At 38.8% G+C, this 22,878-nt stretch overlaps 2 protein-coding genes across 4 annotated transcripts in view; both read left to right on the top strand.

Annotated features, from left to right (window-relative positions):
• The first annotated feature begins 8,529 nt into the window (after window positions 1-8,529).
• On the top strand, window positions 8,530-20,394 carry meiob (meiosis specific with OB-fold). Of its 3 annotated transcripts, none has more exons than XM_037755594.1 (14): window positions 8,530-8,650; window positions 13,825-13,939; window positions 14,545-14,602; window positions 14,794-14,925; window positions 15,185-15,257; window positions 15,452-15,647; window positions 17,246-17,346; window positions 17,548-17,648; window positions 17,788-17,883; window positions 17,983-18,075; window positions 19,077-19,221; window positions 19,354-19,540; window positions 19,735-19,821; window positions 19,910-20,394. In XM_037755594.1, exons 2-14 carry the CDS (start codon window positions 13,883-13,885, stop codon window positions 20,021-20,023), a joined length of 1,440 nt encoding a protein of 479 aa, XP_037611522.1. In that variant the 5' UTR covers window positions 8,530-8,650; window positions 13,825-13,882; the 3' UTR covers window positions 20,024-20,394. The 3 variants fall into 3 exon arrangements, with proteins under 3 accessions (XP_037611522.1, XP_037611523.1, XP_037611521.1); XM_037755595.1 differs by lacking the exon at window positions 8,530-8,650 and adding an exon at window positions 12,277-12,342 and having other exon boundaries at window positions 17,548-17,600; XM_037755593.1 differs by lacking the exon at window positions 8,530-8,650 and adding an exon at window positions 12,277-12,342.
• A 1,281-nt stretch (window positions 20,395-21,675) lies between these two features.
• mlst8 (MTOR associated protein, LST8 homolog (S. cerevisiae)) overlaps window positions 21,676-22,878 on the top strand; it is a 5,911-nt gene continuing 4,708 nt past the window's right edge. Inside the window, exons 1-2 of the mRNA XM_037755610.1 lie at window positions 21,676-21,787; window positions 21,964-22,144. Coding sequence (XP_037611538.1) covers window positions 22,016-22,144 — 129 coding nt within the window. The 5' untranslated portion in view covers window positions 21,676-21,787; window positions 21,964-22,015. The remainder of the gene's footprint in view (window positions 21,788-21,963; window positions 22,145-22,878) is intronic.

Here is a 22,878-nt window from a genome sequence, read left to right as displayed (position 1 = left end):
CTGTTAATATCAGGACTGCATTGGCACTTACTCATGAATGAGTCCCCATTTACACGTGTTATTGAAAAATAAACAAGCAGGGGGAATTTCCCAAATGATCTTTTAAAGACGAATTAGCTTTCAAGTCCCTAATGTTCAGTTTCATACCGCAATCTGCGACTATTCCTGTACATTTTATGTATCATCACAACAGTGTACAGTAGCAGGACCGAGCAGCAATGAAAATCCTCGCTACATGTAATTATTCCTACATATACTGTAGGCATGTAATCCCAAAGCCAGAGTGAAATACCAGAAGTCCAACTCTGGTGGTCCAGGAGTATAACGTCACTGACAGTGAAGGGGAAAACGACTTAGAGGTCAAAATAAATGTCCCAAAAAGAGAGTGGGAGAGCAAATCAGGCGAGCTGGTGTCTCCTAATCCAAATATAACAGACTGTCTGTGTAGGTTCAATGAAACAGACCCGCTTTAAAGACAGACAGAGACGGTGAGCTGGCATGGAGGTCCGTATCAAGTGACCAAACACAGTAAAAGTGAAGGAGACAGTAGCAGAAATTGTTGAATTAAAGCTCCGAAATAGCACCGGCCAAATATAAGCCAGACTTAATCTCAGGCAGGAGGTTTGAGATGGTGACACACAGGTCAGATTCAGAGGAAATACTACATAACAGGCAGTGCACTTGTCCTGATGGAGCCATTAGGATTCCCTGCATTGCTGTAGGTCTGAACTAACCTGTCATCTCCTGCGCTGGCAGCTGATCTAAGGACGGACATGTCGCTGCATACTGAGCCCAGGGTTACGTCCAGGTCTGCCCACCCAGGAAGCACCGCCGGCACCCACTTTCACTGCCGACTGCTCCGCTCGTGTCTTCATCCGCTCATGTCATTCTCTTAATAAAGCTTGATTGACTTTTACATAAATAGACAAGAGGCAATTAAGGCGGTGATCACTGGGGTGAAACTCCAAGGTGGTCTCGGTGGTGGGGTTGAGACCATTATGATATGAGGGGTGAAATGTCAGGGTGAGGCTCCCTGTAAGTGGCAAAGACAACTATGTCAAATAAAATGAAATAATGATTTTGCCTACACCGAATGAAATAGGTTTATTTTAACACCACGTGTGTAAGGGATAATGTACGGCGAGTTGGTCATTGTTGTGAAATAAACCAGGTCTCTTATCGCCCCAAAGTGGTTTATTTCACAACAATGACCCGCTACCTGTACATTATCCCGCTTATTACACGGCTACTTACTTAAGAAATCAATAATTTGACACAAAAATGGTCCACCAGAATCCGACATCAGAACTGCGTCCATAGCAACGGTCTGTTATACATAGCAGCGGTCTGCTATAAAGAAATAACAGACCGTAGAATGCGGTGATTAACCAATCAGAATTGAGTATTCAACAGAGCCATGTAATAATGTATAATGTAATGAAGTGTTTCTATTATTTTGTCTACCACACTTGTGAGCTGCAAAAAAACTGGTATATACAGAATTTATATTCAGATGTCATTGAATATTATTTTAATTAAAAAATGTATAGTGCGAGCACTAACAAATTTCCTTTATGCATTTTTCGTTTTTTATTAAAACAATAGCAACAGTCCTCTTACACATACAGATGAGATAAAAACACACACTGAGGACTGTTGCTAGTGATTTAATAAAAAGAACAATTCTAGAAGAACATTTTGTGAGTGCTTGTGCTACTTATTTATGACTTAAAATAATACTTTAAAACATGTGTGTTCCTGTTCCATTTGAGTGTGTAAGTGGGCTGCTGCTCTTGAGTTAGTCAAAAGAAAATTGCAGGAAATTTGTAAGTGCTCACCCTACTTATATGTGAACTTAGTGGATCTTAGCCCCTTGACTCGTACTGTAGCACCCTAAAGTAGTGGTTCCCAAACACTTTAGGCTTGTGTCCCCTTAAAACAAAACTATATCTACATGTTTAGTAGGTTATGTATTAATGGTAACCCTATGGAGTTTTTAAATTATCTTTACGAGTGGGCCCCAGTTTTGTTTGTTTTGTCTGAGAAAGTTTGCATCCCAGCAGCCATGTTGAGATCAGTTGAGGAAACATCAAGTACCGCCCACCAGCCGGAGCACACTTTCTCATTTTACAGCTAAACAGTACATTACAAAACTGAAAACATTTGAGGCGAGAAATAGGCATTACAGTAACAGAATATTGATTCATATTTGATCAGCGCTGCCTAGTTTGATCGTTTGATCAGAGTTCGCGAGTGATTGACAGCTGCCTCCGTTGAATGAACAGCCAATAGGAACGCTCTCTCTCTGAAATTACCTGTGATTGGCCGACGTCTCCCGTCACAGGCTAGATTTTTCAAAGCCTGAAAACAGAGCCATGAGGAGGAGCAGAAGTCTAGTTTTCTCTCAGAACACTTGAATTACAATATGCTGAAAGGTTATTATGGAATTTTTGCCCAATAATGCCAAAAATACTGAGGCTTTAAATTTAAATAATTTTTAAAGATATGAAAAAGTAAAACTATTTTTTTTTTTTTAAAACAAATAGCAAGGATTATAGAAAAAATCGTTTTTTTTATAGAAAAATATCTTTTCCTTCCTTTCCCATCCTCATCTTGTGACCCCTTTCATTTTTCTTGCCGCCTCTTTGGGAGTCCCAACCCCCAAATTGGGAACCAATGCCCTAAAGGACTCCAAGAGATTTTAAATAAAAGCAACAAGTAGTGCCCGTTCTTTGCTTCTTTTTGACTATTATTTTAATCAACTCCGCTTTCGGTTTAATTTCTCATCTCCAGTTTTGCATTCCTGCTGCTCTACATCTCCCTCTCATTCTCAGTGGGTTCTTCACCGTCAAATCCCCAGAGACTCCCTGCATGCTTTCCCATTTATTCACTTATTTAGCTGAGCATGACATACTCCGACTTCCATTTTAATCAAGACTCGGCTTAACATCCTTTGTGAAACGGCAGTTGACGTTCCATTACCCCTGGCAGAGGCTGTCTCTGTGCTGCCCACAGGCTTTACTCTCTCTATATATCTCTCTGTGTGTTCCTCCTCTCCACCACAGCATCGAACCCTCAGAGCCCGACTGGTTATTGCTTGGCCCTTCCCAAACACATTCTCCCCTGCTCTCTCTCTCTGTCATCCCTCCCAGTCTCTGCTGGTCTGGACTGGCTGCTGAGGCCACGCTAATGCGCTGCAGTACATGATGGCCCTGGCTGGGATGGGGCCATAATTCGTTCCATTCCTTTTTATTAAACCCATAGCCACACTGTTATTAGTGCTCGGTGAGGAGAGCTGCTCTGTAACAGCGTGATGTCTTCCATATGTGATGTTAGTACCATCCCAAGGAGAGAGGACTCGGATGAGACGGAGCCTTTTTTCCCTCTAATGGCAGAGTTTTGGTTTGAAGAAGGCCTATACGTAACATCCAACAGGATATGGGCTCAGAGCGGGATGGCTCGCTCTTACAGGCGCCTAATGCATCAGAGCAGCGCTGCAATGTGAGACTCATTATGGCCATTTCTGCAGTGGCATTGTAGGATTTCTCCCGTATCTGTCTTACAATCGTATAATACAATTTATACTTCCATATTAGCAACACAGAGCTGCAGTTTCTCTCAGATAACTCACTTTTACAGAATTTGTTGTAGTCTCTTAGAAATAGGGAAAATGTTTTGTTTCCCTGTTACTCTTGTTAGGGGTGAAAATAGCCGGATTTCATCTAACTTGCGGTAAAAAATAGCCATTGACGTCAATATGTCTTTTTCTGCTTCACTTTTGCATGAATCCTGCTCCATTTTGAATATGTGTTAAAGGAATAGTTCAACATTTTGAGAAACTCTCGTATTCACTTTCTTGCCGAGAGTTAGATGAGGAGATAGATACCACTCTTATGTCTACATGCTGAATACTAAGCTACAGCCAGTAAGCTTAGCACCTCTAAAGCTCATTAAACACGTTGAATCTCTAGTTTACTTAAAAAAATGGTTTATAAACTATTGTAATTACGAACTGTAAATTGCTTATATGAAAACAACCTCGAAAAAAGGGAAAAAATATGGTATAAAAAAAATAAATCTCTAGTTTAACTTGTACAGATACCGAAGAGTAAAAACGAATAGCTGTGGTTTTAAAGGGGCTTATGTGTGAAGCTGATGCTAAGCTAACCAGCTGCTGGCTTTATTATTACGGGCAAAACAACTATGCCAAATAAAAATATATATAAATAAATAAAATAAAATAAAAAAGAATAATGTTTAATTCTTGTCAAGATTGAGAAGAGAAGATGGACACCACTCTCATATTTGTCCGCAAATATGAAGCCACAGAGAGGGTTAGCCTAGCTTAGCATGAAAACTGAGCTTGGCTAGGCTGGCTCTGTCTAAAGCTTGAAAAAATCTGCCTACTAGCACCTCTAAAGGTCACTTATTAACTTATTATAAATAATTCCTACAAAAACTGAAGTGTAAAAGTGTAAGTGTAAGTTGTGGTTCTACGAGGGGTTATGTGCTAACGCTTAACTAACATGGCATGGCTGTAGCTTCGTATTTAACAGACAGATATGAGAGAGATGTTGATTGCAGCACATGGTGTACAGCACAGACAGAGCTAGAGATGTTTTATTAAAGGGTAAAATAACGTTGAGATCTTGAGAAATCGCAATATCAGTGGAACTGATTGTCTTTATATACTGCATATTATATCCTTCAGTAAACAGATCATAACTATGATAAGGATATAGGAAAGACAGAGGAAGAGAAAAACAGAGACACGTCTAACCACACCATGACCATAAACAATGCATAGAAATACAGATCTGATAAATTACATTTTGTTTTATATTGTTATATGAGATTCTTGAACCTCGAGCATTTCTAACCATGGCACCAGTAAATTAGAGGACAAAAATTCAAGTGTTCATTCCAGTTTTGGAAAAAAAAAATACAACTGATTCATGCCCAAATCTGGTACTCTTTGGAAAGTCAAAGTCTTATAATAAGTCCAATAATACACCATAATGAGTTTTATATTCCAAACAGTAAGCACTTCACTAGACTTTATGTCACTGTTATTCAAACATTCCATATTTCACCCTCTAACGAGACTCTCCAAAGACAATATTCCATTATAAATAATTGAAAAGCCGTTTGTCTGCATATGTTGAGGCCATACAGATGATGCTTTACGCAGAACATCAGTCCCACGTACCATAAAATCAGCACCTAAACAAAGCAACACTGAAACCATTTAACAATCAGCTCATAAATGTCACTATAGCATGAAACTGTGTCCTGCTTTGTACCACTTTCAGGGGCGATGCTCCAGAATATAATGATTTCATTGTTCAGTGGAACACATGCGGCAAAGAAATGAAAGCTTCTGTTTCATATATCACTCCGTAATAATTGAAGAAATGTGTTTCTCCCCTCATTTTAGGAAGAAAAAACACTTCAAAGATTTTTTTTTTTTTTTTTTATTTTGAAAGAAAAAGACTCCCGGGGTCAAATGTGGAGGGAGATATTTCTGTCACGGCTTGTCAGAGGGGAACTATACCTAAACATTGGATGTTGTGAAGACGTTTGTGATAGACTGAGACAGCATGGCGGGCTTTGATGTAGCTGAAATACAGCTCCACAGTTAAAGTGATGGATGGGTGAAAACTTCTCTGTAACATTAAATTGACAGTGGCAGTATATCAGGCGGGAGTTTTGTCCAAGTGGATAAAAAGTATGAATTGAGTGATGCTCTGTGACTCGATACTGAAAACTACGTAAGCACACACGCACATATACGCACATGTAAGCAGTGTGCATCACAAAATACACACACTCACTTACAGAAAATCTGATTCAGGGTGAGTAACACAATACCCCACTGTTGTCCATAAAATATCAAATAACGAACATCTTCCATGTTCCAAACAGATTGGAAAGTAATGATGTGCTGTATTGGGAGCTGAAAAAAAACATGAATTTGAAAAGTTAAAACGTTTGTTTTTCAGCCATGCTAACATCACGGCTTTATAGGGATGGCAATACTGGTCCATTGGTTGGTTGGTCCACCGCGTTGCTCCAGAGTGAAATATTTCAGCAGCTGTTGGATGATGAATCATGAGGTTGACATTTGTGGTTAAGAGCATAGACTGTATGAAGTGGACGTAGTCATCGTGACGTCACCCGTTGGTTTGTGGAAGGCCGTTTTGAAGCCTTGAGTTCGTCATTTTGGCTGTCGCTGTCTTGGTTTTTGGCCGTCGCCATCTTGGTTCTTTGCAACCAGAAGTGACATGAGAGGGTGGAGTTAAATACAACCAAACGCTGAATAATACAATTTTAGGCGACCGAAATGTTCCAATTAACTTTCATGAACTGAAAACACACTGTGAAAGGGTTAAAGTTGTAAGACGAAAAAATGGATACCACACAGATCGGACAACGTTGTGGTAGTGACCTGTCAATCACAAGGTAGCCACACCCTAAAGCATACCCTACTTTATTGATTATTTTACTTAAGACTTGAAACTAGCGCTTGAGACCATAAACTCATGTTTACAATGTTTACTGGGGTGATAAATCAAGTGAGAAGTAGGCTCATTTTCTCATAGACTTCTATACAATCAGACTTCTTTTAGCAACCAGAGGAGTCGCCCCCTGCTGGCTATTAGAAAGAATGCAAGTTTAAGGCACTTCTGCCTTGGTTTCACTTTTCAGACCTGGTTTTCTCCTGGAGCCAACACTAAATAAAAATGTCTTCTCAGCCTCCATTTCCTTTTGACATTGCATTGTGGGAGAATAGTATCCATCAACACTCGAAAATCAACCGTATTTAGGTCGTGTCTGGAAAGTCACCCATAATTTTGGAAATTCTCGCGAGATGGTTAAGGTTAGGCATTGACCTTGAATAGTTCAGGTTAGGCATTGACCTTGAATAGTTCAGGTTAGGCATTGACCTTGAATAGTTAAAGTTAGTTATTGATCTTGAAGGGTTAAGGTTAGGATAGGTCGTCGGGGAGTTTTTCGCAATTTCCGGGTTACCTTCTTCTAGACACAACCCCGTATTTAGTATGCATTCTGTCTGCAGAGTATACTTCATTTGTTCACATTACGAACACGACTACATACTCAAAACCGGCTTAGAATTAGTATCCTATGTAGTATGGATTTGGAAGATGCCTCTTAAAGGTAATTAAATATAAATATATCATGTTCAATAGTCATTTTTTAGTATTTTTTTTCCATTATCTATATACACAGACAATTCTTGACTCCACCTCTATGATGGCACTAGCTGTGGTTGCTGAGAGGTTTGCGAAGTAATGTCACAGACTGAATTTATCCGCCCATCCCCCACTTGTTCTCACTACAAGGACGCCGCAAATTTGGATTAAGGCCATAACTGTGCATGCCAGACAACAGGAAGGTAAAAAACATGCCTGAGCTGGGCGTGTATATGGCGGTACCTGTTTTGTGCAGACGGTGACATGAAAGCGGCCAAACCACAAGCTGTATCAACGTTGATTCATACATCCGGCTACAGCGTGGGAACACAGACATAACTGAATAGAGTTGTTGCTTAATTTCAGTCATGTTTTGTGGCAGAAATGTCACTTCCTCTTCATTTAGTTTTCATTTTTATGCTACATAATGTAACGTTTCCCGTCTCATTTAAGTTTCATGGGTTAGCAATAACATGACCAATGCCACAGCTTTCCTCCTATTACCTCAATATGGTGGCATACAGTAATAATGGGAGCTGACATCATGCATGCCACCGATCTCTGTCTTTGTGTTGCTTTTCAACAGCACGTTATTAACATCATTTAAGGTTTCCTCCACAGTCAGTCGTGCACACCCCCCCTCTCACTGGACACGGGGATGAGGAGACAGACTGCATTGTTCTACCAGAGCCCAGCTGGATTCAATGGTTGTGAGCAGACCCAGCGGTGCAGCAGCTATACAGTGTAGTTAGTCACACAGGTGGCAGGGAAATTACAGTGTACACATACTTGCAGTTTGGACGTCTTCCACTTCTGGAAGCCAATAAAGATTTGCGGAGGCTGCTGCCAACGACTGCAAAAGCTATACTTGGACGTAGACGTTTGGGCCACGCCAAGATATTGCTCACCGTTCAGAACAATATGTTTTAATGATCGGATTCAATAAAATAATGATTAGATCCAGAATTCAGGAGATGGTGCACTGAAAAAAAATCCTTAACAATAACTCTATTGTCTATGTGTGAGTGCATGCTTGCATGTGAATTAAAACCCTTTGGTTCACCAACCTATAACTACAACTTGTCTGCCCACTTCCTGTGTAGGGTTTTTTGGTACATCACATGTGGCTATAGTGTAAACATCAGTTCTTTTGACTTCCTGATTACAAATGGTGATTTAGATCAAACCACGACTCTGTGCAGTCTGACAAAGAACGAATAAAAGACTAAAGAGGGATCCTTTCAGTCCCTGCAGCTCTAAAAGGACTTGGCTTTGTGTTGTCTTTGTGTTGCCATGCCTCTGAGCGGCAGTCGCCGGTGTCTTTGCTTCCTCCTCTCTTCTCATGTTTTACACAGGGTGTCCAGCTGAACCACAAATCTCCTGTCTGGTGCCATCGTGGAGGTCCGGTGGAGAATCGCCCAAATATGAACAGCAGGGTAAAAATGATCAAATCTTTTACTTCAAATAAAATAGCAATACCACAATGTAAAAATACTTTATTACAAGTAAAGGTCTTAAATGAGCAAAATATACTCTTGGTCTCAAAAGCACTGGTGTTTCGCTGCTGTCAGTGTTATATAATATTATTTATATTATTGGATTATTGGATAGAGTTTTGACTACTGATTGTAGCTGGTTATGGTGGAGCTAGATTAACTGTTTCATATACTATAGGGTAGTTATCAATGCATCATATTTTATATGCTCATATTGTACTAAGTTAGTATGGCTGTCAAATAAAAAAGTGTGTGTACATGTAGTGATAATATTTCCCTCAAAATTGTAATACTTAAGAGAATGTACTTTTAATGGCTTTTTGGGTGTGGTTCACTTTGTATTGGCATCAATAAAAGAGAATACTTTAAAGAGGGCCTATTATGCTTTTGTGGTTTATCCCTTTTCTTTATTGTGTTATATCGTTTTATCGCAAAGTTACAAAGCCCAAAGTCCACACCAAAGGGAGTTACTCTCCCCCACAGAAACACTGCTCCTGAACTGCCTGAAACGCCTTGCTTGAAGTCTCGCCTTTTCTTTCGTAACGTGGTGATGTCACCAAGTAACACATTTCCGTAATAACTGCCTAGCGGCTAGTTTGGCACGCCCTCAGCTCAAACAGAGGGTATCAGACAGAGGGTAAAAAGCGGTGCTGCAGCACAGCCGGTATGAGAAAAATAAAGCGTTTTTTTAACATTAATGAATGTAAACAAATTAAGCATAACCTCTTTAATATAGTACTTTTGGGTGCAAATTTGACGATGGCTATAGTCTTTATGTTATATTTTCTATTTACCCAGGTGAGGGAGATACATTTTCTCTTTTACAATAGCGGCTGGGCCAAAATGGCAGTGTAGAGCTATAATATATCTTTTTTTTACAACATTCACATATATAGCAAGCATACAGTATAACACAATACAATTAAGCATAAAGAAGAGAGCATAACTATATAAAACAGTTGCATTGTTCTTGAAACTGTGGTGTTTGATGCCTGTGTTTTTCCAGATGAAGTTTGTCTTATTATTCCAAGTGTGTAGTGCAGAAATGCAGTTTTCTTAAAAAGCATCAAGAGTGTCCACAACAAGACGTTGATTGATGTGTCAGTGGCATGATATTGAATTCCCACAGAAGAAAAGGCACAGAAAGCATGCGTAGTTTAGTTGAGATGGACAAGGTGCATATTGTTTAACCAAATCAGCTTAACCAAGTGCTGAGGCAATATCATGCCAATATGGCTGCCAGCAAGCCTGAAGGCTAATTACTGTACACTTCAACTACAACATTACTCAACTACAAAAAGTATCACGTCTGATTGCAGTTGTTATACTTGCCTCATTTTCTATGGAATCCTCTGTGTTCATAATGCCTGTGTGATAACGCAAAACCCTACTATATGCACTGAGAAAACACACACACACACACACACAGTGAGATGATGGATTAATAGCCGAGGAGTGGTCAGACGGCTGCAGGCCCTCCAGGGAGCCGACCTGCGGAAGAGAGGCCACCCAATCCCAACACATTCCTGCAGGGACTGTGTTTTTCAGCCCTGCAGGTACCTCCTGCTCGTCTCTAAATAAAGTCACGCCATCAGATGTGACATGCCAGACCTTATGTGGCTGCTTATCATAAAGAAATTCAAACAGTTTATTCAAATCACTTGAAAAGAACCGGCTGGATATCGGAAGAAAGTGTGATTGATGACAGATTAACTGCAGGCCGTGAATTCATTATGGATAAATCATTGAAGCAAAAGTAACTTTCACTTGATTTATCTGATGATGCTTTACAGTGCCGCTGTGATTAATGGACTCACACACTGTAGTCAGAAAAACCTAATGAAATTAGAATTTGAAATTTGGTTTCATTTGAATAGCCAGGCACTTGGTGATCGATTCCTCTGCGTATAGCTGCATGTTCAATGTATTTAATCAGTTCACATTATACAAACATTATACAAAAGTCCATCAATACATCGATGGGACGTTACACACCAGGCTGTCTGCTGAGAAATAATCTCTCCATGTTGTGTTATGGTGTTGAACGGCTGCTACTGCTCTGTTTTCTCTCACAGATTAGGAACACATTGACCGTAGAATCACATCAACAGACATATTACTGCCTAAAAATCAACATTAGTCACAGGGATGAGATATCCGATCCAAACGCCAAACCGCGAGGATTAGTCACCGTGGAAAAGGAACAAGGCTGTGTGAAGCTGAATGAGGGTTTACTGTTACACCTTTTGATTCCTCTTTAGGTGTATGAGCCAGTATCACACGTCAGATACAGCTTTGTGTTATCAAAACAAACCAGGAAACTGTCAAATTCATCTCATCAGAGCCGTCTGAGAGCAAATCCCACGCTGTGGATGATGACTGGGATGGATTATCAAGGTGATAGCAGAGTCTGAGGTGCAGGGACACCTTTTAAAGAGATGACAAATATAATGTGTGTGTGTGTGTGTGTGTGAGGTGGATGTGTGTATAATTGACAGCTTCCAGTCAATGGGCCCATCAGTGATAGCAGCTGTATTGTTCAGTCCCATTTCATGCATGTTTGCGCAGCTGTACAGATGTTTACTGTACTGAATGTGTGTTGAAATTGTAGATTTCATCCATCACGTATAAAGTCTACCAAAACATTGGGTGAATGCAGGTCTTTTTCCACTACAAAAGATGTTTTAACTGATCATAGTTGTAGGTGGTAACTTATGGAGGAAATATTCTAAACAAAGTAGGAATCAGAGAAGTGGATGTTTAATTAGCAGTGTCACATTCTAATGTCTAAATTAGCAAGAGCAAATTATACATTTCTAGTAGGATATTAGTGCATGTGAAATTGTTTTGGAAATTTTTATGGAGGAAAGTAAAAATGGTGAAATATAAATAAAAATAAATAAAATTATAATGTATCAAACATATATAAACAAATAAATAATATAATACTATATAAAATATAAAGAAATAAATGAAATTTCATACATGGCCTCCAACAGAAATTGAACAAAATAAAACTACATCCATAAAGATTTTTGGGGGGATAAATTAACTGGGAGAAAATGGGTGGTGTGCAAGCATATTTTCCTTTGTGTGCTCTATGAGTGAGCACCATGCAGCACAGAGCTTGCACTGCATAATAACAGGCTAAGAGACTGATGATTTAATATAAGTAATGGTTTTAGTAAGTAAATAATTGATGGGTGTTGTTTTGCTTTACAGTACAAAGAAAGTTGCAAATTACTTCATCTGAGTTTTAATTACTGCCTGTAGGCAACATTTACTAGCTCCTAATAGCAATCCATATGTGGATTTTATATAATTGGATTTTTTTAAAATCTGTATATTATAGCTGTAGCTAGTGGCTGAATAACAATAACTATGCATCATTTATTCAACAGCCGTTTTCTTTAATATGTTCTGACAGTCAGGATACAACATGTATATAAATATAACAGCATATTATAAAACATATTGCTAAAACATGCCCATCAGCCTCTATTTTCCTTCGATACTTGAAATTGTCGTATCTTTTCCGACTGCACTTGAAGGCAGCACCTGAGCAACGTAGATTCTGTCGCTAAGCAACAGTTTTGCCGCGAAAAAAACTCAATAAACAGGGAGGAAAACAGGTAAAAATATAACTAATTTAAAACAGAAAAGCGTCTTAAGTGTAGCTGAAATTAAGCTATTTTAATCAATAATACATTAAGAACAAAATAAAATTGCAATACTCACACTATGGTGTCAGTAGAGGAGGAATAGCAGTGAAAAAGTCAGCTAGATAGCTATCTAAAGTTAGCATTAGCCTCACTCTATCACTATTAGCTACAGGAAGTCAGCTAGTAACATGCTAACTACTTAGCTAACTAACTAGTTACTCTTTGCTTTAAGCTCCAGTATTAGATAATGTTAGAAATAAACTCAGAAAAAAAAGTTTTGAAACTTGTGTTTGGTGGATTATTTCTTTGTTGTTACAATGCTAATTGTCATTGAAATTTTACATGGTTGGAAAGCCTGTTTATTTACCTTCACAATGAGAAGATAAGATAAGATAAGATATTCCTTTATTAGTCCCACAGTGGAGAAATGTGCAATGTACAGCAGCAAAGGGGATAGTGCAAAAAACAAGATGCATCAGCTAACACAGTAAAAAAGAGCTAAACAAAGTGTAACAAAATATGAACCATTTAAACAGAAGGAAGTATAAAAATAGGAGCAGTATATACAGTATTGACAATAAACAGACTATTAACAAAATTGCACAAGTGGAAAATGATATTGCACAGTGAGAATGAATGAATGAAATTCCACCTGAAAATATCTTGTTATTGTCAGTTTTATGGTGTGTAAGTGGTCTACTGGGAGCAGAGCTGGTTGTGGAGTCTGACAGCTGCAGATGTCCAATTTATAGGGATCTTGCATTTGTGGGATGAGCAGCACAGCTGATTATGTGGGTAGCTCCCAAGAAACATTTGCCAAAATGCTCTGCCAATGGTAAACAGTGTATTCTCCTGTTGGTATTGACTCTTGTTTTGAGTTGTTTGGTGGATTGGATGATTGAACTCTCTATCAGTAACAAGGAACAAACAAGACATATTGGCAATTTTACACTTTATTTAATACACCGTCAGGAGCCTCAGTAGTGGTGGAAGATCCATACGCAGCCACAACAGCCTGGCACCTCTTCCTCATGCTGGTCACCAACCTGGATGAGGAGGAGGTGGAGGTGCCATGATATCAGGATTACTGATAGAGAGTTCAATCATCCAATCCACCAACCAACTCAAAACAAGAGTCAGTACCAACAGGAGAATACACTGTTTACCATTGGCAGAGCATTTTGGCAAATTTTTCTTGGGCGCTACCCACATAATCAGCTGTGCTGCTAATCCCACTAATGCATGATCCTTACAAGCTAGAAATCATTGTGAAGGTGAATAAACAGGCTTTCCAACGATGTAAAATACAATGATCATTAGCATTGTAACAACAGAAAAATAATCCACCAAACACTAATTTCCAAACTTTTTTTCTAAATCACTTTAATACATTTAATCCAGGTGGAATTAAACCACAACTCATTGTTTTATTTGTTTTGGGTTGTTTTACAGAGTCTGTAACACAATAAATACTGGACTGGATAAAGGGATTAAGTGATGATTAAACAACATGGCTGCTCAAACCTACATTGCCATCTCTGAGCTGCATCCCAACTTCTCTCATCCGGTGAGTTCATGATGATTTCTATCAAGAGCTCTTTATCCTTAGAACATTGTAAAAGGAAATTATCATCACATTTAATTATTATGTCTAATTATCTTTTGATATGTTTAGATTTATTTTATTTTCTTCTGTACTGTTTTTTCTGCATGTATTTCATTGTTTTTATTGAATTGTTTTCCACTGTTTGGTTAGGTTTTTCTGCACATTTTGTGTACTTCTTGTTGTTGTTTAACTTTTGTATTTTTAAAATTATGTTAGTTTAGATCTTTCTTCCTTTTTTGTTATTGTTTTTTTTCTTATTCTGGGGTTGGGGGGAGGTCCTTTGTATAAGCCTGTGGCTTCTTGACCTCTCCTGACACATTTCTTGTTTTGTTTTTTTCATTGACTGGATTTTGTGCAGCTTTATATATGTGCAAATAAATAAATAAATAAAAATAAAACTATATTTTTGTTGCTGCTGCAGTGTGTCTACAGTAATAGCAAGGAATAATTTTCTTTAACTGTGTAGCAGGATGTATTTCAGGCCTGTTTTCCTGAGTTTTTGTTTTGTAAACTGTGTTGAACTGCAACTGTCCGCACACTATCATTGTCTTTGTAATGTTTTTCAGAAAGTGGCAGGCATCATCATTGGGAAAACTGATGTCAAAAGCTTTCCTGACAGAAAAAGTTAGTATCTTTTTATTATATTAGTGCAGCTAAAGCTGTTACATTCCTCTAACAGCACTGCACCTCAGTGTCTTGTACACCAGCCCCCTCTTCTGGAGAACGGATAATTAATGTTCACTCTGAGCTTTTTTTTCTCCTCTTCTTTTCCATTGAACTGCAACACTAACCAAACCTATACATCTGAATTTCAGATATTGGCGTAGACAGATTCACTTTCAGCTTCACCATTAAGGACTCACCTGACTTCTTCATCAATGTCTCAGCCTGGGGAAACGATTGTTACGTCAACGGGCTCTCCAACAGTTTCAGCACTGGGGACTGTGGTGAGGAAATTACTCACAAAGCCTTAAACATTGTGGATTTGGCAATTATTTATTTATTTATTTATCAATATCTAGTTTCCAGATTCGTCAATATCAGTAGTACAAAATAGAGCTTTGGTCATGTCCAGCTTGTAATGTATTTCTTTATTTGTAGAATAAAAATCAAGCTACAATGTAGTAACAACATCATTTTAAAAATGTTGAATGACTTTAAATCTAAAACAAAAAGATAAACCCAATATTGTTTCTATTTTTCCAGTTGTCGTTGAAAATCCTTTAGTTTCCAACAAAGACCCAGAGAAAGGGGACAAATTCTGTCCCACAACACCAAGGTAATTAACACTTTTAATACACATATTGTAGAGGAATTAGTCATGCTCACCCTGTGGTGCTTTAAATAGCTCAAGGGTAGTGAGGTTAACACTGTGTAATACTGTGTAAAATATGATGTAACAGTGTGTAATGTCTGATGACGGTGTCAAAGGACTTGCTGGTTCAAAGGCCTGTGTGTCTGCTGTTGTGTCAGCCTCTACAGGCTGCTGGTGTCGGAGGCTCATTCCCAGGTGTGTCTGTGTGCTGACATGGGCACCATCGACAGGCTGCTGCCACTGATCCACCTGCCGGTGAAGGACTCCGGAGACTTCTACTCTCTGGGAGACATCGTGGCCAACGGGCAGAAGCTGGATGGCACGGTTATAAATATACTGGCTGCACTGAGATCGGTAGGGCACCTTAAGGTCACAATCTTTCAGTATTAACCCACCCACATAGACCAATTTTTTGTCTTTTTTAGGGGGGAGGGGGGGTCTTTAGGGGGAGATAGCAGGTCAACGGTAGATGTCACATAGAAGTGGTGAACATCATCTGAAAGCTGGGAACCTGAAGATTAATTTGAGATGCAGCTCAGCACTGTGTGTCAAGTCGTTCCAGTCATAATTTAGAAACAAAAAAACTAATTAATTAAAATACATTTTGAAAGTATATAAGGGCTAAGAATATTATGATAGAAGTATACGATGGTCATTCCCATGCTCACTTATGCCTCATAAGTTGTTGCAGCAATTTTTGGGTTGATACCAGATTTGGTGTTAAATTTAACCATTTTTTATCACTCAAGAATTGATCAAAATGATCAAAAATCCCTTAAAAATACCACATTAAGACACCAAGACCTTGAGACCTTAAGGAACACCATAGAAAATGTGATGTTGTGATTTGGGATCAAAAGCAAGAATTGCATTTTTCGGCGATTGGATGGCGAGCAATTATTTTCTTGAAACTGCTCAGCCATTGCAGTTTTTACCTCCCCAAAATTTGTAGCGTTATTTAGCCCCTTTCCCAACATGACATGGTTGGTACCAATGGATCGTCTTAGGTCGTCTAGTTTCATATGATATCAGTATCTTCACTCTAGCTTTAAAACTGAGCCCGCTACAGCCTCTTAAAGATAGTAATGTCGGCCAGGATCACCAACGATCCCGATGTTCTCAGAGGGATAAATAGTATTGGGAGAAGTTCCCCATTGAATATATTCACGCTTTGATTTATCAATTATTTTTTTTACTTGTTCAGTATTTTCATCAACCTGCCACGTCTACTTTTACTTAATGTTAGTTATTTCCTACATTTCCCGGAATGCTTTTCTCTGTGGGCTAACAGTCATGGTCTGCAATCAAATAAGTGTGGCTTGTTGAATCAATCGTGGTTCACACTGGTGGTGACATTTTTTGGGATATCGTTGGTTTTCAAGAGGTATTTTCCCAACAGGGGAATGAGAAGAAAATTGATAAACTAGTTGAGAAACCAAACTGTATTTTCACACAGTGGTTGCATTACATGGTGGCTTTCCAGCTGCCTTTTTTCTCCACAGTAAACTCAACTATGGTGGGCTGTTGAAAGTTTCCTGAGCTTAAAAAACAGTAATAACAAGAAGGGAAGGGTTGCTTAAAAAGTGGTCTGATGTAACATTATGAAAGTCAGTCATGGGAAGGTCATGGAACCTGTCGCTGAGGCCGGGCTGAGAAGCCTGATAAACACGAAGTGGGACGTGTTTGACAACGAGTGTGGATGCTGAGCAAATATTCCTTTGGTTTTCTAAATTTACTGAATTCATATCTCATGAATTGCCTAATAGACTTCATTGTGTCTTGTTTAGTCAATGTGGTTACACGGCGGTACGCTCATTGTTTGTCTGGGACAGACCGACTCACCATAATGGCCCTAAAGAGTTCAGAGAGAGGCCAGACCCTCCGCTGCATTTTTTTTCAGGAAGGGAAGATATTGTGATAGAAACTTCAGATGATTCTGTTTACATTTACAGATCGGAGAGCCAAAGGAGTTCACCACTTCAGACAGACGCAAAGGGCAGAGGCTGGAAGTGAAGCTCTTTGATGACTCCGTCTCTTCCTTCCCTCTCGTCTGGTGCGTCACGCTCCTTTTATTTTAATTTGGAAGATTAATTGCTGCCATATTCCGTCTTATTGGCCCCTGTGCCTCGCTGCTGTGTATCTTTAGGTTACCGCAAATCTTCTTTGGTGACATGACGCTTTAGATTAACCTGCTGAACTCCATGTGTGTTTGATTTTCACCGAGCAACTCCCTGACCTCTGTTTTCACTCACAGCTGGGACAGAGAAGCCATTCAGCTCGTGCAAACTTTGATACCCAAGGAGACGGGTAGGTTAACAGCTGCTGCTCCTTCTCAGCCACATAATGAATCTTTATGTAACTGTTATTCCCGTCTGTCACGTCCCATTAACACACTGTACCGAAAGAGAAACACGGAGGCGGATATCTGAGATGAAACTGTGTTTATGTTTGAGATAGCTTACTGTTGTTTTAACTTTTTATTCTCCATTCAAAGTGCTCTTCATCGCTGACGCAAAGATTAGCTTTGACAGCTTTCGCAACGGCATGACGGCAACCGTTAACTCAAAAACCATTATCACTGTCAATCCCGGTAAGATATCACAGCAATTAGTCAAAAGCAAAGGTTGAAATCAACCGAGCAGCCAGTGGTGTTTGTTGCCGTCCAACGTCAATCGCAATTTGCCCTCAGACACCAGAGAGGCCAGTCTGCTGTTCAGCTACGCTAAAGAAGTATCTGAGTCTGGTGCTCTGGATCAAGATGAGAAGCCAGAAGATGTGCCCGGTGGGTTCCCCTTGTTCTGATACTATTAGTATTAGAATGAGAAGTATCTTGATGTAAAATGTTTTTTTGTATTTTGGGCCTCAGCTCTAATGTTTGACTTTTCTTTCTCTCTTTTAAATTTCCCCAGGATTTATGATGCTTAAAAGGGATAGTTCAGGTGTTTTGAAGTGGGGTTGTATGAGGTACTTATCCATAGTCAGTGTATTACCTTTCACTGGTTTACCTTTCCATCCGACAGCTATACAGTCTATGTTTCTGACGGGGAGTTGAAGCCGTTATCTATGCTCTCACCAAAGCAACCGGACTCTATTTTTTTTTTAAAAACCCAGTAATTTTACCTCGCAGAACACGAGAGCTGGTCTGACGCTGCATTGATTGGTTAGTTTGTTTGACTTTGGTTAGTTTTGATTCACCCAAAGTCACTCAATAACACAAACAAACAAACCAAATAGGTAAAATTACAGGCTTCTTCAACGGAGTCTGGTGGTTTTGGCTAGAGCATAGATAAATACAACGGCTTCAGTTCCCCTCTGGAAAGAGCTCTCTGACAGAAAGATAAATTGGCGGAAATATTCTAAATATAGCGTACACTTAATCTGATATTGATTTTTTTAGGTGGGCCTTTCTTTTAGGTGGCTTAAATATATTTTGCTGCCGGCCCACGTCCACAGCAGTACACTGCTTTGCTTCTGTGCAGTAACTCTTGTCTGTTTCTCCAAACTGGGGGCGTGCCGACTGCCAACTACTAGAGGTATAATACACCGACTATGGATGAGTACCTCATACCAAACTATCCCTTTAATAGAACTGTAACGCACTGTTTGTTTTTGTCTTTTCATGGGATTTGTTGACATTAAAAAAAGATATATATACAGTAGCATATCACCACTCTGTCCTCATATAACACATTGAATTATCAGATGACAATGTGACAAGTACAGCCTGTGTCATTGCCTGTTTTTACATAGAATAAGACTGCAGACATATATTTGTCTCTGCAGTGGACTCCATCACTGACGTGTACACAGTGAGCCAGCTGAAGCAGAAGGCCCAGGAGAATCCCGAAGCTCTCTTTGGCATCACATACAGCTTCATCTCCAGGCTCGACCTCGACTCTTCTGTTTCAAAAGTCATCAAGACGCGGTGGTAAGTTCACACAACTCTGACTTCAATTATTTGAACATGCTAAGTGAAATAAATCAGTTTGTCTGCCACTCATGATGAGCTATAATTGATAAACAATTCCTTGATCGGTCTGTTTTTTCCCCCTTGTCTCAGCTGCAGGTGTAAGTTTCAGGTGCCTGAGGACACACAGAGTTGCACCAACCTGCTGTGTCCAGGGAGGGATCAAGCCTTTTCATCCATCACAGGATTTGACCTGCTGGTGGACTTCACAGACCACACCGGCACCCTGCACACCTGCAGCCTCAGGAGCCCAATGGCAGAACAGACACTCGGCTGTACGGTCAGTACCACTTCAACTGAAGGATGGTTATTCAGCTTATGATTAAAGAACATGAGAGAACCGATGAATACCAGTACATGTTGAAAATAATAAGAACTACTACTATCCTGCCGTATTATGTTTCTGTTTACAACTAAACTGTTCTGGATACCATTTAAGTGGGAAAACAAGCATTTTCATTTCATCTGTTGCAGACAGAGGAGTTCACCAGTTTGACTGATGACGAGCGGACCGCAATGAAGTGGAAATTTCTTTTGGAAAGATGCAAAGTACATGTGAAGGTACCGTAGCTTTTTGATTCTTTGCCTTCACTGTGTGTTTGGTATAAAAGCAAATAACAGGTTGAAAGTTTCTTATAACGTGTTGTAGATATTGCCATCCACTACAACGAGGACTGGGATCAGGGGGGCGGTCCTGGCCTGCTCGGTGGCCGACCCCGGAGAGGTGAAGCAGCACATGTCTGCACTGCTTCAGCGGCCGTGATCACAACACACACCAACGTGAGAAGGAAAGCAATTTATGTCGCAGTTGGCTGCTTTACCTGCTGTGTGATTCTGTTCTGATTGACATGTTAACAAGGGCAATAGTCATTTATACATGTTGGATTTGTTTTGTGAATAGATGCATTCTCTGCATTATTTATTTATTAAGCTTATTTATTTAAATATATATATTTATTGAAGAATGTACTGTTTGCTTGACTGCTATTTACAACTGTTAATTAAACTAACCTACACGTTTACAAAAAAATGTATATGTCAATATGTTATGTGTCAAATTTATCAATCAACCTTTATTGTTCCATGACAAGATTATTTGATGGTTACTCACAAATAAAAACAAATTCTATCACATATCTTTATTGATTTTGAACATAATACATCACTTTTCCAAAATGTCCACCCCATTTACCCATATACCCAACCATGAAATAGATTACATTACTTGCATACATATATACAATTTCCCACATGCAGAAATGCATACATACCTCTGTTTGTAAAAAAAAAAAGGGGGGGGGGGGGTACAGACTCATTGGTACATGTCAAATTCAAGAAGTTACGTTATCAGGTCTTGATTTTAAAAAATGTAAGGTATAAATCCCATATTTTATGAAAGATATGACTTTTTTGTTTGATTGTGTATGGAAGCTTTTCAATCGCTATTCAAGAAGATTTCCTAATTAAAGCTACTGTTTTTTACATTTACCCATGTATATTTTGTCTCAATTATTACTACAGCCATATACTTTTTTAAAATTCATAATAATATCCATATTGAGAGAACACACTTTGTGTGGTGCTATATCAGTTTAATAAACTACATTTAAATAAAAAGCTTTTTTACATTTGTTGAATTCAATTTTATACCAATAATTTAACCCATTCTGAATTAAAACGCCAGTAAAGCAACTGTTAAGTTTGTTTGTTTATTTGTTTTGCACAATTTAAGACTATACAACATAACAAAAAAAATAAATGAATAATATAGTAAAATAATAAAGTGCAGGAAGAGGCAAAAAACCCACTGGGCTTATCTGAAGCCTCCACCTAGAGACAAGACGAATATAAAGAAATAATATGACTACATAATAGTGATAACAAACAATTAGGACAAAATATATACATAATAACAACAATAACAATACAGTAAATATATCAAAAAAGACAAGTGTGTGTATTTGCTTTTTTTAACTGGATATTTTGGCATTGGTACTGGTATTTATTTTCAAGATTCAAGATTCACTTTATTGTCATTTCACTGAGTATTTGCATACACAGAAGGAAACAAAATATTGTTTCTCCCAGCTCCCATCAGTGCATTAAAAAGGATAGAATAAATAAGTATTAAAATTAACATTCCTAAAAATAACAATAGAAGAATAAAATAAGTAAACGTTTCAGACAAAATTCATACAATTTGCAGTCATACACCTCAGTTTGCAGTCGTGAAAAGTGCATTAATGTCCATAGTAAAGTGCTGTTTTGCATTACTGTTCCAAAAATTGTCTTTGACACATTGACTATTTTTACCACTAGGATAATCTTAAAATATCATATTTCATATTCTGAATAGTTGAATGAGTGCATTATGAGTTGAACCTGCTATAATAAAACATGTCAGTAGGTGGCAGCAAAGCGCTGGTTAATCAAAACGGAACCTTTGAAACATCGTTGCATGTTGCTAAGCGGACACATTACGGGGATACACAGATTTTTCCATCAACACCACCAACAACAACTAAAGGTAATCCAAACTTGTCAGATATATTCTGTTAAGTAGTCTAAATTGCACGTCGACTTAAAGGTTGAGATGTTTTATTCCCACTGTGTGATAATGAATTAAAACAATCCCCTGTTTAAAATAGTCGTTTAACGGTTTTAAACCTGCAGCTGACTTGTCTTCTGTATATTTCCATGCAGGGGTCATCTTCCTACCTGCCTCTCTGTGAGCTGTGACAGCCTGCAGTGAAGCATGAATGTGAACCAGGGCACGGTGGGCAGCGACCCGGTGATCCTGGCCACGGCTGGATACGACCACACGGTCCGCTTCTGGCAGGCCCACAGCGGGATCTGCACCAGGACGGTCCAGCACCAGGACTCTGTATCCTTTCACTCTGACTGACCAACAACAGAGTTTATATACTGTGTGGTATTTAAATGATTGTGGACAGTAAGGCATCTCCTACAAACACACACATGTATCTCCTAGTTGGAAACAAAGATTCAAGATTTGAGATTTAGATGACATATTTTGGAGTTTGTAAATATACAGTGGAAAAAGTGACAATATAACCTTATATTTTGCATTTAAAGGTCCCATATTATACTCATTTTCAGGTTCATACTTGTATTATGTGTTTCTACTAGAACATGTTTACATGCTGTAATGTTAAAAAAAAACTTTATTTCCCTCATAGTGTCTGCCTGAATACGCCTGTATTTATTCTCTGTCTGAAACGCTCCGTTTTAGCGCATTTTGACGGAATTGCAACAGAATTGCGTTGCTAGGCAACAGCTTGGGTCCATGTGTACTTCCTGTCAGTTGATGTCATTCACATACACTGCAACCAGGAATAAACTGGGACACATTTAGAATGTTTACGTTTAAAATTGTGTCAAGGGTCTAAATATTGTAGATTTGTGACATCACGAATGGGCAGAAATCCTGACAGCTTGTTTCAAATGCAGAGTTTCTGAATACGGGCTGTTTGTATTTCCCTGTGGATTGAGTGTTTCAAAACGTTCACAGTATTTATATAGGACTTAAGCCTGCTTTATAATAAAAAAACGTGAAAATCTCACTTTTATAATATGGGACCTTTAAGATACTCAATC

This window comes from Sebastes umbrosus, chromosome 20, assembly GCF_015220745.1.
Source record: "Sebastes umbrosus isolate fSebUmb1 chromosome 20, fSebUmb1.pri, whole genome shotgun sequence".
NCBI classification, from domain to species: Eukaryota; Metazoa; Chordata; class Actinopteri; order Perciformes; family Sebastidae; genus Sebastes; species Sebastes umbrosus.
Note: the sequence above shows the minus strand (reverse complement) of the source record. Positions and strands in the feature narration are given on the sequence as shown.